This window comes from Nicotiana sylvestris, chromosome 1 (genome assembly GCF_000393655.2).
Source record: "Nicotiana sylvestris chromosome 1, ASM39365v2, whole genome shotgun sequence".
Lineage (NCBI taxonomy): Eukaryota > Viridiplantae > Streptophyta > Magnoliopsida > Solanales > Solanaceae > Nicotiana > Nicotiana sylvestris.
The window spans coordinates 184,994,941-185,013,025 of NC_091057.1; the positions used below are offsets into that span (position 1 = coordinate 184,994,941).

Sequence of the window (18,085 nt, forward strand, 5' to 3'; positions counted from 1 at the left end):
CTAAGGATGAAACCCTCCTACTATACAAAGGGGAAACTCTTTTTTAAGAAGACACATTGTAACGCGCGAATTAAGGCAATACAAATTCATTTTTATGCTTTTTAGCTATTACAAAGTTCTTACTTTACTGTCTGTTTTTCATTCACAATTAGTTTCGAACCAAGGTTCGATCGAAAGCAAAACTACTGTTCAATTTAAGTTCGAGTTGGGCCTTAACATTATAATTGGTTTGATCATTCATTTTGTCTTTAACTCGTTTATCCAATATTCTTGATTATTTGTGTTGAATCTATCCACATATTTTTAAAACCGTGTACAAATTTAATTGTTATCGGGTTTAAGGGCAAACAGAAGGTGATAGAGAAAAAGAACCAAATCGAAAAAAAAAAAAATCTTGGCCAAAAATATAAGACAAAAAGTTGAAGCAACAAAAGCAACCAAATCTTATTAGTCCAGAAATTTCAAATAATGTGACTTTGACGCCAAAGAGATACGGAAACACTCATTATAACAACGGACAAGTTAAGTACAATTTTGGATGTAAATCCTATTTAATTAAATTTCTAACAACAATTTTCTCCATCCCACCTGCTCCTAGTATCTTTTTTTCTCCTCACCTGCTCCTAGTATACTTGACAAAACTTGGCTGATAATTTAAAACTTTGAAATATATAAGATTTGAAATATATTTTTGTCGTATTTTTGTGTTGGCAAACCAATGCATGACTAAAGATGCTAAAACTTCTAGAATCCTAACTTGACTTTATGCTCAATATATGGAATTGTTTTGTTTGTTTTTTGTTCTTTCTCAAGAGTTCAATAAAGGTTCTAACCTTTAAGTGGGACCAGATTAGTTAGAAATGTAGTTTGCTTGATTTATTTAAAAGTCAAAAGAGGCTTTTAATTTATAACTAATCCCCCAACCCTTCTTATAAAAAGCACTATCATATCCTATTTGATTTTTGTGTTGCACACAAATACTTAGCAAGCAATAGCTCAAATCTTGATCTTGCCCTTTCTGTCTTTTTTTTCTTTATTCTTCGACCTCAACTTTCGAACCTGCCTGTTTAAAATAGCCACCGACTCCTCATCATAAGTGGAATCTTCGGCTTCCTCTTGTAATTGATTTTTTCATTTCTATTACGCTTATTCATCCATAAAATTGACATCTAGCAAGTAATTGGGCCATGGAAAGGGTTGTTGCTCTACTTGTCATATTGTTAGTGATAATATTTGGATGGGCTGAAGGACAAGATCAGGAGTCATGGGCCAAGAGGGTAGAATCAGGCAAAGAAGTAGTAACAACTCTTCAATTCTATTTTCATGATAAACTCAGTGGATCCAATCCAAGTGCAGTCAGGATAGCCCAAGCAGCTGAGACCAACAATTCGGCTACAATATTTGGGGCTTTACTTATGATTGATGATCCACTTACTATTGGACCAGACCCAACTTCAAAGTTATTGGGCCGAGCCCGTGGGCTTTACGGGTCAGCTGGTCAAACTGATTTGGGCCTTATCATGGTGCTCAACTATGGGTTCACAGATGGTATTTACCAAGGTAGTTCGTTTAGCCTGCTAAGCTTGAACCCGGCAATGAACCCGGTTCGTGAAATGGCTATTGTTGGTGGGACCGGTCTATTCCGGTTGGCTCGTGGGTATGCTATTGCTCAAACCTATTCGGCTAATCCTAATGGTGATGCTATTGTTGGCTATAATGTTACCATTGTCACATATATTTGATCTCTTTTTGTTTTTCTTATAGATGCAACTTGTCTGTATGCATTTAGTCTAGTTCTTAAATTTTTTCTTGCCTAATTTTGCTTTTTTGGAATGAGATTGATGTGTGAGCAATAAAGAAATTGAAGTACTTGAACAAAAATAACCGAACCAATAATTTCTTAAAGTATATGATTGATGCACAGCGACAGCGTCTTAGTTGAAGCTGGTCAACTACTTCTGGACTTTTTATTAAAGGGTAGGTAAAAATAGATGGAGTTGAAAAAAGAAGAAAAAGACAATTATTAATTTGTAAAAGAAAACTCGATGTCAATGTTGAGGTGCTTACCCCCTTTAACATTTTTATCTGTCGGACTCTAAACAATACTTCAGTATTTGCAAATATTTGTTTGTTCAAAGGTATTTGCAATTGTATTTGTTTATCTCGAAAATACAAGTAATAATTAAATTTAATTTGTAATTTTAAAGATATGTGATTTAGTTCAATACCAATTAATAATCAAGAAATATGAAGTAGAAATGAAAGAAATAACTGAATCAAACCAATATTACTCAGCAGAGGTGACCTCGGGCTTAGTGATCTCGAGATGAACTAAGAACAATAAAGTAAGAACAATAAATGTAAAGGACAATTTTGATGAACATTAAGAGAGAAAAGTATGATAGTATATTTTTTGCCAATGATTAGATTGTGTTACAAATGATTGGGGTCCCCTTTATATAATAGGGGAACCCTAAATAAGGTACATTTCTATTTACAGTAAAGAATCTTATTGGGACAACTGTCTAACCGCCTAGTACGAATTCGTACAAATTTGTCCCGGAATTTACGCCATGATTTAGGGGACGTGGCGGGGATCTTGCTCATTCTGTTACAAACTCGTAACGGTATTATCTTGAGGCTGCTCACGTTCGGCCTCGATATTCATCGGACACCTTGATCTTCGAAGCCTCCCATCGGGCTCGCTCCTGGTGTTTTTCGATCTCGCTCTCAAAGTGACCCGCGAGCTCACGAAATCGGATAGCCCTGATTTCTACCGTATACAGATAGTCCCCGCGTTTCTTAGAGTATAACGACAATAAATGAATTGAGTCCTTGATTTTTATCCTGATTTGCAATGACATCATCATCGTAACGCAAGCGACTAAAGAAACGAAAGCTTGGAAGTTGGCCTTTCTCGAGGAAAACTCCGAGAACTTTTAGTGAGTCCGACGGCGGGGAAGATTCTTAGGGCGAATACACTTCCACCAATAAGGACCGTGCCGCTTACGTTTCGTGCTCTTAGTAATTTTTTGTTTTTGAGGTCGATCGGCCCTAGCGAGGAACTCTTGATCGTGATCTATGGCTCTTGTAAAAGGTTTATATAAAGCCATTTTCCTTCCATGGCTTCTGAATCTGTTACCCTTTTGTGCGGGTCAAAGCGCCTTAGCATAAAACTCTTTTTGAATGTCCAAAGTTTGAGATGGTAATGACCGACAATAAGTTCTTTCCTCGAACGTTTCTGATCAATGGTCCTCAAACGACCATTCGAACTTGAGTTTGAGTAGCTCTTAGGCTCAACAGTCGATGAGGTAAGGTAGCCCTTGGGCTTGATAGTTGAGTGAGTGCACGCTCGAACTTGGAATGAAAATAGCCTTTAAGCTTTATGGTCGAGCGAGGATTTGCTCGAACTCAAAGTAAAATTAGCCCATAGGCTTTATGGATAGTCCCCGAGTGAGAGTTTGCTCGAACTCGGGTTAAGATAGCCCTTGGGCTTTTATGATCGAGTGAAGACTTGCTCGAACTCGAAATAGAGTTAGCCCTTAGGATTCATAGATAGTCCTCGAGTGAGAATTTTCTCGAACTCGGGTAGCCCTTGGGCTTAGTAGTCGAGTGAATACTTGCTCGAACTCGAAATGAAAATAGCCCTTAGGCTTATAGTCGAGTAAGGATTTGCTCAAACTCGAAGTAAGTTAGCCCTTAGGCTTTATGGATAGTCTCCGAATGAGGGTTTGCTCGGACTCGGGTTAAGATATCCCTTGGGCTTTTATGATCGAGTGAAGACTTGCTCTAACTCGAAATAGAGTTAGCCCTTAGGCTTCATAGATAGTCCTCGAGTGAGAATTTTCTTGAAATCTGGTAGCCCTTGGGCTTATTAGTCGAGTGAGTACTTGCTCGAACTCGAAATGAAAATAGCCCTAAGGCTTTATAGTCGAGTGAGGATTTGCTCGAACTCAAAGTAAAGTTAGCCCTTAGGTTTTTTATATTGGCCCTTAGGCTCTTTTAGATCGGCCCTTAAGCTCTTTAAGTTAGGCCAATTCAGCCTCTAAGACGGCTATAATTTTTCCCTCTTTTCGGCTAAAAGACTTAGTGAAAATTTCTTTATGCCTTAGCATGTGTTTTTTGTACCCGTTGGTTTCGAGGGTTCAATCGATCAGAATCCTTTATGTTAATGCCTTTTGAGGATTTTTCGAAAGCTAATGTTATCGAAGCCTTTAAATTATTTGAGGGCTGATTTTATCGAAGCCCTTTTTTGCTTTTGCCGAGGGTACCCGAGTTTAACCGATTTTTCGAAGTATTTGAAGGCCTATAATTTATGGCGGAAGTCGGACGTCTCCGAGCCGCATTATTTCGGTCGTATCCTTTTACATGACCGTAGTCTTTAATATGGCCGTAACCTTTTAATATGGTCGTAGCCTTTTACTATGGCCATAGCCTTTGGGTATGTCTCCCGGACTTGTTTCTCGATAGCCTCTCGAATTTGTCCGAAAAGTTAGTCCCCGAGTATGATGGCCTTGGCCTGTGTATCGGGGGGTGCCTCTTTGTGGTCTTATGATTTCGAACTTGGATAGATCGAGTAGGTAGTCCCCGAGCATTCGAGGTATGCTCGTACTTGGGTTAAGATAGCCCTTGGGCTTTTATGATCGAGTGAGAATTTGCTCAAACTCGAAGTAAGTTAACCATTAGGCTTCGTAGATAGTCCCCGAATGAGAGATTGCTCGAACTCTGGTTAAGATAGCCTTTGGGCTTTTGTATTTGTTACAATTTCGGATGCTCCCGACCTGCGTTAACTTGGCCGTAGCCTTTTTAGTTCGGAACTTGCCCTTCGGGCTTATCTTCCGTTTTACTTAGAGCTTGACCGAAGAGTCAGTCCCCGAGTGGGGTGGCCGTGGCCCGTAAAATCGAGGATCGCCTTTAAGGTCTTATGGTCTCGAAATGTTAGCAGTTTGAACTTCCGTTGTGATTGGCCCCTTAAGCCTGTTTACACAATAAATAGAGAGTATAAAATAGAAATTTTTTCTAAAAGCATGAGATATCGGCAAGGAAAAATACTTCTCTCAATAGACTATTATACATGATGTTAAAGCTCGAGTAATCTATATGGGCACGGCTCATCTGACCATTTGACCCTTACAACATTTTCCTATCGAGGCCCTATTGTCATGAAGTAACTTCCTTGCAACAAAGTGGACATTCGAAAGTAATGCCTCCCAGATCTCGAAGCTTATCTCAGGTATCTCGTCCCACTTCCACTGTGGTATCTGAACTGGCTGTAAGGGTCCTGCTGGTCTCTGGTGCTCAGCCTTAACCAGCTGGCACACTAAGCATTTAGCCACATACTCAGCGACATCCCTCTTCATACCTTTCCACCAATAGTGTAGGCGATACCGTTGAACTGCTCTAAGTTAGCACGAACAATGGTTGCCTCATTAAAAACCTTGTCGGAAAAGCCCCTTTGGGATAAAAACCGGTCCAATAAAAAAAGAGTGCAACGCGTGCTTTAAGATTCAAAGCTGCATGTCGATCCTTGTCGATAGCTTGCAAGTGTTAGTCGAAAAAATAGAGAGAGTTGAAGTGGGGTAGTACCTTTATTCGTATTTTGGATATTTAATGTGATCTTCCTCGACATCAGGCCCTCGTGAATTTTGACCTCGACCATTTCTCCTCTCGTTTTATGCGAAGCTTCGCCCATACCCGCTGCCTCTATGGTCTCCGTTGTACAGTTGATATCGATCTCTATTCGACCTCTGTTCTCAATCGACATCCCCTTGATCATACCCATGGGCCTGCTAGGATAAACGGACCCCAAAGGAATCCTTCGACTCTAATCTTCGATTGGTACCAATTATGTACGTCGGCCCAAGTGATAATCGGGTACTCGAGCAAACTTTGTTTCAATTGATGTGAAGCTATAGAACTCCGAGTGTTGAGACCTTGAGTGAAAGCTTGAATGGCCCAGTCATCGGTGGCCTGAGGCAAATCCATTCTCTGTGCTTGGAATCGAGATACGAATTCCCTGAGCATCTTGTTTTCTTTCTACCTTACCTTGAAAAAGTCTGACTTCCTCGTTGTTTTAATGGCTCCGGCATGTGCTTTTACAAAAGAATCTGCAAGCATAGCAAACGAATCAATAGAATTAGGGGGTAAGTTATGATACAATATCAAGGCACCCTTGGACAGAGTCTCCCCGAACTTTTTCAGTAGTACGGATTCAATTTTGTCATCTTCCAAGTCATTTTCTTTGATGGAGCACATATGCGAGGTGACGTGTTCATTCGGATCGGTCGTTCCATTATACTTGGGAATCTCGGGCATACAGAACTTTTTGGGAATTTGCTTCGGAGCCGCACTAGGGGGAATTGTCTTTGCATGAACTTTTTAGAATCTAGCCCTTCTAAGATCGGGGATGCCCCCGATATTTGATCAACACGGGAGTTATAAGTCTCCATTTTTTGTCATTATCCTCGATCTTTTTTCCCCGGACTCGATTCTCTTGGTGAGTTCCTCGAGCATCTTCATAATTATGGGGTCAATCCCCGAGCCATTACCATTTGATCCCTCCGGCACCAGCTCAGTATGTCGAGTGTTCCCTGGTTCGACCACATTTAGAGTTTTATTCTAACTTTGAAGTTGAGCGATGGAAATCTGTTGAGCTTGTAGCATCTCTAATATTACTTGAAGGTTGATTCCCCGTTTCCTGTACCTTATGTTCCTTGGCCACCAGATCTGACTTCCCTACGTACACTTCCCTCGGGGTCTGCGCCTAAATCCGCATTTAAAGCAATGTGTGAACTAACATCGACTGGTTCCACATTTGGCACTTCTCCAGAGTTAATTGGTGGTATACCGGTTCCCGGAACAGCTACATTTTTGTTTTCCCCATGAAATCTAAGACCGTCATCGCCGTGCACGGGAGGATTTTTTGAGTTTGACATGTTTTAACCTGAAAACAAAGAATCTTTGACAAGAACAAGTGTAAAAATAACGTGTGTTATCAGAATCAGTACTGAAATAACCACTTTATCTTTAGCCCCACGGTGGATGCCAAACTATTTACCTCGAAAATATGAGTAACAATTAAACTTGATTTGAGGTTTTAAAGATATGTGATTTAGTGCAATACCAATTAATAATCATGAAATATGAAGTAAAAATGAAAGAAATAAATGAATCAAACCAATGTTACTTAAGAAAGGTGACCTCGAGCTTAGTGACCTCGAGATGAACTAAGAGCAACAAAGTAAGAACGATAAATGTAAAAGACAATTCTAATGAACAGTAAGAGAGAAAAACAGGATAGTATATTCTTTGCTTATGATTAGATTGTGTTACAAATGATTGGAGTCCCCTTTATATAATAGAGGAACCCTAAATAAGGTACATTTCTATTTACAGTAAAGAATCTTATTGGGACATCTGTCTAACCGGCTAGTACGGATTCGTACAAATTTGTCCTGGGATTTACGCCATGATTTAGGGGACGTGGCGGGGATCTTGCTCATTCTGTTACAAACTCGTAACGGCATTATCCGAGGCCGGTCACGTTCGGCCTCGATGTTCATCGGACATCTTTATCTTCGAAGCCTCCAATCGGGCTTGCTCCTAGTGTTTTTCGATCTCGCTCTCGAAATGACCCTCGAGCTCACGAAATCGGGTAGCCTCGATTTCTACCGTATATAGTATTATCAAAGATCAAACTAATTGTAGAAACTAAAAGTATGGGATTAGTCATTAGCCAATAACACACAATCAATGCATATGCACAACAATACCTCAACGATAAATGCTTACTCTTATGAGTGTTTACATCAAATCAACCAACCTAATTATAAGAGTCACAAATTAATTTAAGAATATATATCACTTAATCATGATAAAGGAATGCAGCAATATGCATGATTGTGCCGCATCTAACATTTGAATCGGTAAGCTTCCCTTCGAGTAGGGTTGGCAAAATGTTTAAAAGATAATAGTTAACTATCCATATTATTCGCTAAAAAATGGGTTGGATAATGAACTTTTTAAAAACGGATCAAATATGGATAAGAATCATATTGTCCATTTAGAAAATGGATAACCAATGGATAACCGACGGGCCTAACTTTTATACTATTTGTAAAGTCTCAAATTGGGGGTTTCTCAAATTAGGGAGACAAAGAATTCTCCCAAAATTGATCATATGCAAGAAGTCATGGATAATACGGTTAATCCGTTAACCCATATTATCCTCCGATTAATCTATTTTTTATCCGTATTAAATATGGGTCTGATAAGATAATTTATCTATTTTTTCATTATACATTTTCGACCCAAACCATATCCGATCCGATCCGCCCGTTTGCCACTCTTACCTTCGAGGTAGGTCACAAGTCGAATATTTCATCCTAGACAAAATAAAACAAAAGGCAACCTCCTTTTATGTACTCTATATTATAAGCTTCCTTTCTTCTTTTTCCAATTTGAAATGAATTTATTTGGCAACCTCCAATGACTTTCTACGTACGTAAGTAATTATCGGTAGGGGCGAAACTATATGCATTAAAAAATTATACTGAGTATTTAAGAAATTATACTACTATATATAGGTCAAAAATTACTTTTTATGAATATATATTAAACCTTCAACAACTTTTACAAAATTTCTAGGTTCGCCAATTTTTACAGGTTGGCACTTGGCATGTCTCTACAAATTCAAATAAGAGTAATTGTGTCTAACTTTAGAAGCGTTTCCATGAATGCAAAGAAAGCTCAAAGCTGAACCAGAAATCATAGCTCTATATCATGAAGTTCAATCATCGACATCCTTTTTTTTCCTTTATCTTTAGTTGCTTTTGTTTTTTTCTAATGCATGTATACTACTCCTTTCGTTCTAATTTGTGTGAACTTGTTTAATTGAACACGAAATTTAAAGAAATGAATACTTTTAAAATTTGTGGTCCAAAACAAATTTAAAAAGGGCCCAGAGTATTTATGTGGTTATAAAAACTTATTATTAAGGGTGAAATTATAAATTTAAGCTAAACTAATATCAAATTTAGAAAGGAATCATTCTTTTTTGAACAAAAAAAATAGATTCATAAACTTTAACAAATGAGAGTAACAAATTTCGCCAAATGTCAAGGGTCAAAGTCCCAAACGACCCTACCAATAAACTGAATGTGCCTTTTCATCAAGTCTAAAGGTCAAAGCCGCCCCGTGAGGTGCTACTGTATGTGCCAGTATATCTGTTACTCCCTTCGTTCCAATTTATGTGAACGTGTTTGACTGGACATGGAGTTTAAGAAAAAAATAAAGATTTTTAGAATTTATGATTCTAAACAAGTCCAAATGGGCCCCAGAGTATTTGTGTGGTTATAAAAGCTTCTCATTAAGGGTAGAATTGTAAGTTTAAGTTAAATTGTTACCAAATTTAAAAAGGGTTCATTCTTTCTGGAACGAACCAAAAAGGAAATAAGTTTACATAAATTGGAATAGAGGGAGTACCTTAATGCAGTTATTCGAACCCTAATGTGAAGAATATGTCTTTGGAAACTAATATTGCTCCAGCCCACACAAAAGTAGGGTTATATATATACTTTTCACTTGTCAACGGGAACTTTCACCTATATTCATAATTTACATGTTGTGATTTCTTAGTTAAGAAAGTGAATTTTGAAAACAAAACTCACTTAGAAGAGAATATGGTACAGCTAACCCAAATCCTATCGTTCTCTATTGTCATTTTCATGTCGGTGGCTTATGGCATTATGCAAGAACCCAAAGCAGTTGAAAACTAGTTCCAAAGGGAAACAGGGGAAACAGGGGAAGATGACGGGAAAATATAAAAGAATATACTGGAATATATGTAAAAGGAACTCTAAAGAACTGAAGTTGAAAATTTTATATAATTTCACTGCATCTTGACTACAATTTATCAGAGAAATACTAACCTAAAAGACCTAAAAATCAGCACAAAATTGGCTGAAAATAACAAATTCCTAGAGACTAGTTCTCTCCTAAAGACTAGTTCAAAATTATTTAAAATTCAAACGAAATTACTGCACTAAATAACTCTTAAGCTGAAACAGTAAAATAATTTTACTGAGTGCACCTTCTAAAGCATATTTCTAACACTTTTCCTTGCTTTTGAAGCTGCAAATTCTAAATTTATGTCTTGTAAACCTTTACTTGGAATCGACTTTGTACGTAAATCTGCCAACTGATCTTTGTACTTGCAGTAAATTGAGTTCAATTTTTGTTGCAAATCATGCTTGTCAATAAAATAAGTTGGCTCTTTTTTTGGCTTCATTTGCATTTTGCCTTGAGGAATATCAACTTTCTTTCAGATTTGTATTTTGCCTTGAGGCTTGTCAACTTTCTTCCATATTTTGTTTTTCCCAAAATGTTGACAACTTCTTCTGTACCTCATTTTCACATATGTTTTCAGTTGGAGGATTATCTGCACTTTGTAGATTCTTTTGGCTCCATTTTTCATCTTTTGTTGGATCTAATGAGAAATTTTTACCTCTCATTTTAACCCTTAAAATCTCAAGTCCAGTTGCATCATAAATGAAAAAATATTTATCTTTAAAGAATACTTTAAATCCATTTTTCATTAGTTGTCCAACACTCAATAAATTTAGATTAATATCAGGAACATAAAGAACATCTAAAATTTTCTTAGTACCTAAATTTGTTGCGATTGCAACAGTTCCTTTTCCTTTAGCAAGAATATAATCACCATTCCTAATTCTGACTATCTTATTTCCCATATACGTGAATTCTTTGAAAAGATTTATATCATATGTCGTGTGGTTTGTACAACCACTATCAATTATCCAAAAATCAGATTTCTTAATTGAAAGAAAAGTTGCCACAAACAAATGATCTTCTTCTTCTTCTTCATTGGCGACTTGGGCATCTGCTTCATGCTTTTGAGATTTGCCTTTGTAAATTACAGCTTCATGACTAATTTGTTTGCAAATTTTGTACTTTGCATCTTCCCTCTTCTAACATTTGAATGGTGGATGACCTTTTTTGCAACAGTGCTAACAAGGTGGGTAATATTTCTTTGCAATGTTACCCTTGCTTTGAATTTTGAGGTTGGCTGTCAGGGCTCCTTCAACCATACCGTCTTGCCTCATAAGCCTCATTGGCTCTTGTGCCTTCAATATATTTAACAATTCTGCCAAGGTAATCTTTGATAGATCCTTTGTATTTTACAAGGTAGTTACGGACATTTCATATTTTTCAGGTACCGTAACAAAAATAAAATAAGCAATTCTTGAATCTTTAAATTTAGTACCAAGCAATCTTATATTGTTAACAATTCCAATCAACCGATCTAAGTATTCTTTGACGGTCTCAGATTCCTTCATTTTCTATAACTCGAATTCCCTTATTAAATTCAACACCTTCATGCCTCGTATTCTTTCATCTCCTGTATATTCTTCCTTCAGATAATCTCAAATTTCTTTTGTTGATTTGAGAGTCATAACTCTCGTGAAAATTATTGCAGACACACTAGCAAACAAAGTTGCATTCGCCTTTGATTTTCTGTTTTTTTTTCCAACAAAGGCTAGAGTTTCAGCAAATAAAGTTGCGGAAGAACATCATAATTCTCTTCCACGGTCTCCCAAAGATCTAAAAAGCCTCCAAGTAAGTCTCCATTCTCACTGCCCATAGTTGGTAATTTTCACCATCAAAGGTTGGAGGAGCCAATTGAGAAAAACTCGTTTCACTCTCTGGAATCCATATTGTAACGATCATTTACTGCTGCAGAATAAACCGATTTCAAGATTATTTTTTTTACTCGGATCCCTTAAGAAGATGGATCTGATAGCAATTGTTGGTTTTTGATAAAAGAAACTAAGGAAAATAAAAGGAATATACTTGAGTAGATGTAAAAGGAACTCTAATGAAGTTGAAAATTCTATATAATTTTATTGCATCGTGACTACAATTTAGAAGAGAAATACTAAGTTAAAAGACCTAAAAATTCACAAAATCGACTGAAAGTAACAAACTTCTAGAGACTAGTTTACTCCTAAAGACTAGTTCAAAATTATTTAAATTTCAAATTAAATTACTACAGTAAATAATTATATTGAGAGCAGTTTCTAAAGCATATTTCTAACCTTAACCAATCTCCATTTCTATCTCCGCGATATAGTTAGTGGCAAAAAACCAAATGCAGTTCAAATAGCCTAGGACAATTCTACTTCTCAGTCGCCCGCGACATTTGGCCTATTGGCAATCTTTGACGACCGACTGACGGGTGACGGCGGGATCGGAGCCCAATTCAACGACGATTGGTCAAACCCAGGGAACTGCGAGCTCAGCTTCTCTAAATGAATTCAATCTGTTGATGAGTTTCAACTTTATGTTCACTGAGGGAAAGTACAATGGTAGCACTCTCGGTGTCCTTGGCCGAAGCCCTATTTTCGACGAATACTGAGAGATGCCGGTTATCGGTATTTTTGCAGTTTTCCGGCTAGCTAAGGGTGTTGCCACCGCAAATAACTATTTCTGAGTAATATCATATATAGGGTATGCTATCATATTGAGTACAATGTTACTAAGTCATATGTATTCTTTGTCACTTGTTGATTTTCTTGTGAACCTATTTCACTTTTCTCTTTAATTGCCGTTTCTCTCCTTGATTTTTCTATCCGGAAAATGTACTTTTGCTAGACGTTTAGTAAATAGAAATATTTCATTAAATCAGTGATCCTTGCGACGATTTTGAGAAAAGGTAATTTTAGTTATGAAAATTGAAAAAGAGGATGTAGTTGTCTAAGGAATAACTTAGTGTTCAAGTCATCAAGGTTACGTGGCACTTTCCTTTGCCAAGGAAACACATTTTCCAGTTTTCTAAAAAAATTACCATTCTTAATTTCTTGTTTTCCCAAAAATTATTATTTATGTATGCGTCTAACACTATCCTATGCCTCTTTCTCAAAAAGTTGCAACTTTTCCCGTCTTTACATTCAGTTTCTGTTACGCTATTTCTGTTATGTTATTGCATTTATGCTATGACCGTTTTGCATAAACAACCATTCTGAAGAGTTGCACCTCTTCAGATTTCAACCCAACTTTGGCTATAAATACAAGTCTATTCTCTCAGAATTTCCATACGATTTTTTGAGTTTCTCCTCCTTCTTCTGCATACTTTTAACATCAAACAAAGCAACAGTAAGTGTGATTTGCTACCGAACTTTGTGTTCGCTGAAACACTAGGGTTTGAAGTACCACTACACCAGTGTGTAATTCATTCTATCTTGGGAGGAAATAATCATAACCTTGGGTATTAAGAGGGGATTAAATTCCTTAAGGAAACACTGTGAATTTAGTGGGCTCGGATTAAAATTTTGTTTCTGTTTTTAAATTCTGTTTATACGTTATTTTATATTCTCCAGAATTATTTTACAAATACATATTACTAACAAATACTTCTCTCTGTCTTTGCATTACGAGTTACACATCATGAGAGTGTCAATTGCCCCTTTATTTCATAATTTATTGTCGATGAATTTGACCAGAGTGAGTGTGACGACCCGACAAGTCGTCTCATGAGTTGTCGCTTCGTTTTTCCTATTACTGCTTTGCTATGCTTTAATTATCTATATCCTGTGGTATCGGGCTGGTCGGATCGAGTTCGGAAAGAAGTTGGCAAGGTTTGAGACACTTAGTCTCTTTAGAGTGAGTTTAAGTTAAAAAAGTCAATCAAATGTTGACTTATGTATTAGAGGGATCGGGTGTGAGTTCCGATAGTTCGGTTAGCTTCGGGAGGTGATTTGTGGCTTAGAAGTGCGATCAGAATGAATTTTGGAGGCTCGTAGTAGATTTAGGCTCGAATTGGCGAAATCGATATTTTGGCGATTTCCGGTTGTTAGGCGAAATTTTTGTATAGGGATCAGAATGGAATTCCGAGAGTTGCAGTAGCTTCGGTATGTCTGTTACACCCCAAGTTTTCATACGTGAGAGTACATCGTAAGTCATTGATATAAGCTCGGAAATGAGATTCTATTTGGAAGCAAATAAAGTAAGTTAATCATGTTACCTTGTAGGTTACAAATATTTAAGATCATGAATAACGAGTACCAAGAGGGTTGGAAATCTTAGAAGCTAAACCAATTGAAGAAAATAAGTTTCGTCGAAAGTCGACAAGTTTTGAATGTTATAACATGTACTTTGGGGTGAGACTAGGGTTATTAACATGATAAGGAGGTTGTATGAGTTATTTTAGTCGTATGATATTCATTTTCTACATTTTGAAGTCAAGCAAGTTGTGGAACAAGAGTTGGCAAAGGTCATCACAAGTTACATTCATAAATTTGCTGAAATTTAGGTCAAATGTATCTGAGAATTTCTCCAAATATACTTGGAATCATGGGGTGTTCTACCTGCCAAATTGAAGGTCTACGAGTCTAGTTTCTAACTCATTAAACCGTTTGTCAATAGACATCGGAGTAGAGAGATATTTCGTGTTTTCGCGAGACTACGCAAGCAGCTCCCAATGGGACCCACTTAGGCGGTGGTTGACCTACTTCAATTTATAAACGATTTGGACGCCTATTTTTGCTCATTTTTCAACTAAAATTCGTCTCCAAACTTCTCCTAACCCTCCTAAACATATACCACAAGGGTTTGAAGTGATTCCAAAGTGATTACACCATATTTCAACATCAAAACTTAGTTCTAGTGAAGAACAACACCTCTTTGAGGTTGTGTTGTCATTGAGGATTGTTGTGGGCTGTATTTGGATGAAATTCCAAGTTGTTGCTGCTGTATAAGGTGAGTATAACAACCTACTAATTGTGCTTAAGCTTGCTTGTATGTTGGTTAAGTTGTTAGGATGATAAACTATAAGATAATACTTGGACTTAGCTTAAGTCACTTCTATGGTGTTGTATTGCTATTAAGGGTTGTTGTAAACTGAATATAACTTGGATTTTGACTTGAAGTTACTGTATAAGGTATGTATATTGTGATCTTGCTTGTGCCTAAGGTTATCTTGATGTTGATTAAGTTAAATGGATGGGCTAGACATGAACTAGTGAATAAAGTTGCTAATTGAGGATAGTTGAAGTTGTGGATTATTTTCGTTGTTATAAATATATGGTATAAGGCTGGAATCATTGATTAATGACTTCATTATCATGTTAATGATACTTTTATGTTGAAGTAAGAAGTCTATAAGGATTGATAAGGGGTATACGGATTCCAATCGGAGCTTGCCGCTCGTCGTAATGTAGTTGTGACTTGTTGTTGTTATATGGTGTCTTGATATTGATAATTATGTATTGATGGATTGCTCTGGTAATTGTTGTTGGTATATGGTATTGGAGGAGGCCCTTGTTACAAGGGAGATGCTGCCCAAATTTACGTAAACGAGCTACTAGCTTAAGTTATAGACTTAGCCTTTGCTCAGCACTGATTTTGAATCTCCTTATACTATGATAGATTGAGTTGACTTGTTTGAAGAGTTGCTTGGAAGGGATTAAGGACTCAACGGGTTTAAGGTATGTTAAGGCACTTTCTTCTTTCTTTTGGCATGGTCTAAAATGAAATGAACATAAACGATACGCTATTTCATAATGACTCTACTCCTAGCAACTAAGGTTGTCCATGTTGTTCTTTCCTTATAAAATTATTCTAAACAAGTGTGTATGATCCTTAAATCCTACTAAGGTTCATATTGATGGTAGGGATGTCCATAATGTTCTTAAGTCACTCCAAAAGGTTTAGAATGTGATTCCATGAGTCGAGCATGCATTATGTATATGTATCTATCACGAGTCGAGCATGCATTATGTATATGTATCTATTTTACTCTACCGAGTCGCGCTATAGTCGGTCGGGTCCGGCACATATTGTGCAGCCACTGATCAGTTGGGTTTTACCGAGCTCCACGTGGCCAGGTACGATTCTACCGAACCTTATGATGGTCGGGTACGCTTTTACCGAATCCTCTTTGAGGCCGGGTACGATATGATGATGATGATGCCCACAGAGGCGAATGTTTTAAAAAGTTTATGTGTATATATGTATTATGCATTTCATTTCAGTAACCCCCAGAGGCACTCTGATGTTACAGGTTGTATCTCATCTATCTCTCTCATTACATTACTGTTCTTGTTTATGCTTTCCTGCCTAACATACTCGGTACTTTATTCGTACTGACGACCCTTTTGCCTGGGGACGCTGCACTTCATGCCCGCAGGTCTTGATTGATAGGTTGACAGTCCTCCAGTAGGCTATCAGCTCAGCGAAGGTGTTGGTGCACTCCACTTGCTCTAGAGTTGCCTATTTGGTCAATATGCTTTGGATATGTATTGATTAGTATGGCGGGGCTCTGTCCCGACCTTTATGATTTTATGTACTTTTAGAGGCTTGTAGACAGATGTCAGGTGTATGGATACTTGTATGGCCTTGTCGGCCTATGTTTCGAGTTTACTAATGGTCATGTCGGCCTTATAGGCTCGCATGTCATATATATAAGTTTGTATATCATATTGGGTCTCCATATGTTGAGTATTCCCTTATGTTTTATTCTTGTTATCTCATGACGGGTTTTCTGGCTCATTTACTCATGATAATATGATAAGAAAGATATGTTACGTTGGTACTCGGTTGAGTAAAGCACCGGGTGCCCGTCGCGGCCCTTCGGTTTGGGTCGTGATAGAAGTGGTATCAGAGCAGTTCTGTCCTAGGGAGTCTACAAGCCGTGTCTAGTAGAGTCTTGTTTATGGGTGTGTTGTGCACCACACTTATAAGCAGGAGGCTACAGGGCATTTAGGTCTGTCACTCTTTCTTCTTACTCTAGATCGTGCAGTAGAGCTCAGTTGTAAGAATTCAAACTCCTAAATTCGACTTTAGTCGTAATACAACGATACCTACATCCACAAAGACAGTTGGTAAGAGATTGCATGTGGATGTGGAAGAGTTGAGTCAGAGGAACTCGATTTCACATCATGCTTATGATGAGTAAATATGAGGTCTTCAACAGATCATGTGTGTACTAAGATGTGTATGCTTCTTAATAAGGAGCCTTAAGGCACGGATATCTATTCACGAATATGGTGAAAATCTATGAGGAATTCAGAAGCTAGATACAAGTTTTAACAAGTAAAAGAAGTAAGGTGAAGAGGGGTACGAGGCACCCAGATAATGAAGATTATCAATATTTTCAAATCAGGCAGAGAAATATAAGCATTTTGGTACCTTCATCAATGACAGAGGTAAGTACAATTGGCCACACCCATCTCAGTTATGTTCTATGGGAGCTAACAGATATTATTTAAGAGAAAGATGGGATATCAGGATCCAGTTGGAGTTAGAGTAACCCAAAAATTGTGGATAGGTTGTTATCATTAACTAACGTTTCCGAAAGATGGTGCAAATGTGGTAATAGATCTCCTTCTAAGACACCCAGATGGTGAACTCTAGAGTAGTACAATCAGATACGAATACTGGAATATTCAAAAATTTCAGAAGATAGGCAGTGGGATCCTAGAAGGGACAAATATTTACCTTAGTATGACTCTAGCCCCGAGTAAAAAAAAAAGAATGTTAGGCATTTCCAAGAGCCAGTGAGATGAAGCTAGGGGAGCTTATAGGGAAAGAACTTTTTATTGAAGTTTTCAGAATAAAGTGATAGACAAAAGAAATATTATCCGGAGAATAAGAAGAAAATAAATGAAGCATCATGAGTAAGATGTGATATATGGGTGATAACAGTAAATCAAAATATGACACGATGATAGAGTCTATAGTCAAGTGAAGGAAAATACAAGAGGTGACAAGCCTTAAGGCAATAAAAGAGTATAAGCCATAAAGTCATATTCTTATTTCGAGAAATGAGTTGGTGACTTCAACGTGATTACCAGGAGGAAAGGTTAGACCCCAGAGTAATAAAAATCAGTATGGGCTGGTGAACAAGATAAAACCGAACATGAATTAGGGACCGGAGGATTTGATAATCGTCGACATCGTGAGAATTTCAAAGATCGTGCTCCAACAATAATAGAATAGACAACAGACGAATAACCTTTAAAGGTTATTTAGGAAGTCGCTTACCTAAAGCAAACACTCTGAGCAGAGT

The 18,085-nt window shown here is 37.5% G+C and overlaps 1 protein-coding gene and 1 long non-coding RNA gene across 2 annotated transcripts; both read left to right on the forward strand.

Moving 5' to 3' along the window:
- Positions 1–942: 942 nt before the first annotated feature.
- On the forward strand, positions 943–1,763 carry LOC104230543 (dirigent protein 23-like). Its single transcript, XM_009783377.2, has one exon. The coding sequence runs from the start codon at positions 1,188–1,190 to the stop codon at positions 1,740–1,742; it is 555 nt and encodes a 184-aa protein (XP_009781679.1). The 5' UTR covers positions 943–1,187; the 3' UTR covers positions 1,743–1,763.
- Positions 1,764–10,093: 8,330 nt separating this feature from the next.
- Positions 10,094–16,391, forward strand: LOC138881289 (uncharacterized). The gene is made up of 3 exons (XR_011403386.1): positions 10,094–10,181; positions 11,026–11,172; positions 16,205–16,391. It is a non-coding gene; the product is annotated as an uncharacterized lncRNA (long non-coding RNA).
- Positions 16,392–18,085: the final 1,694 nt, after the last annotated feature.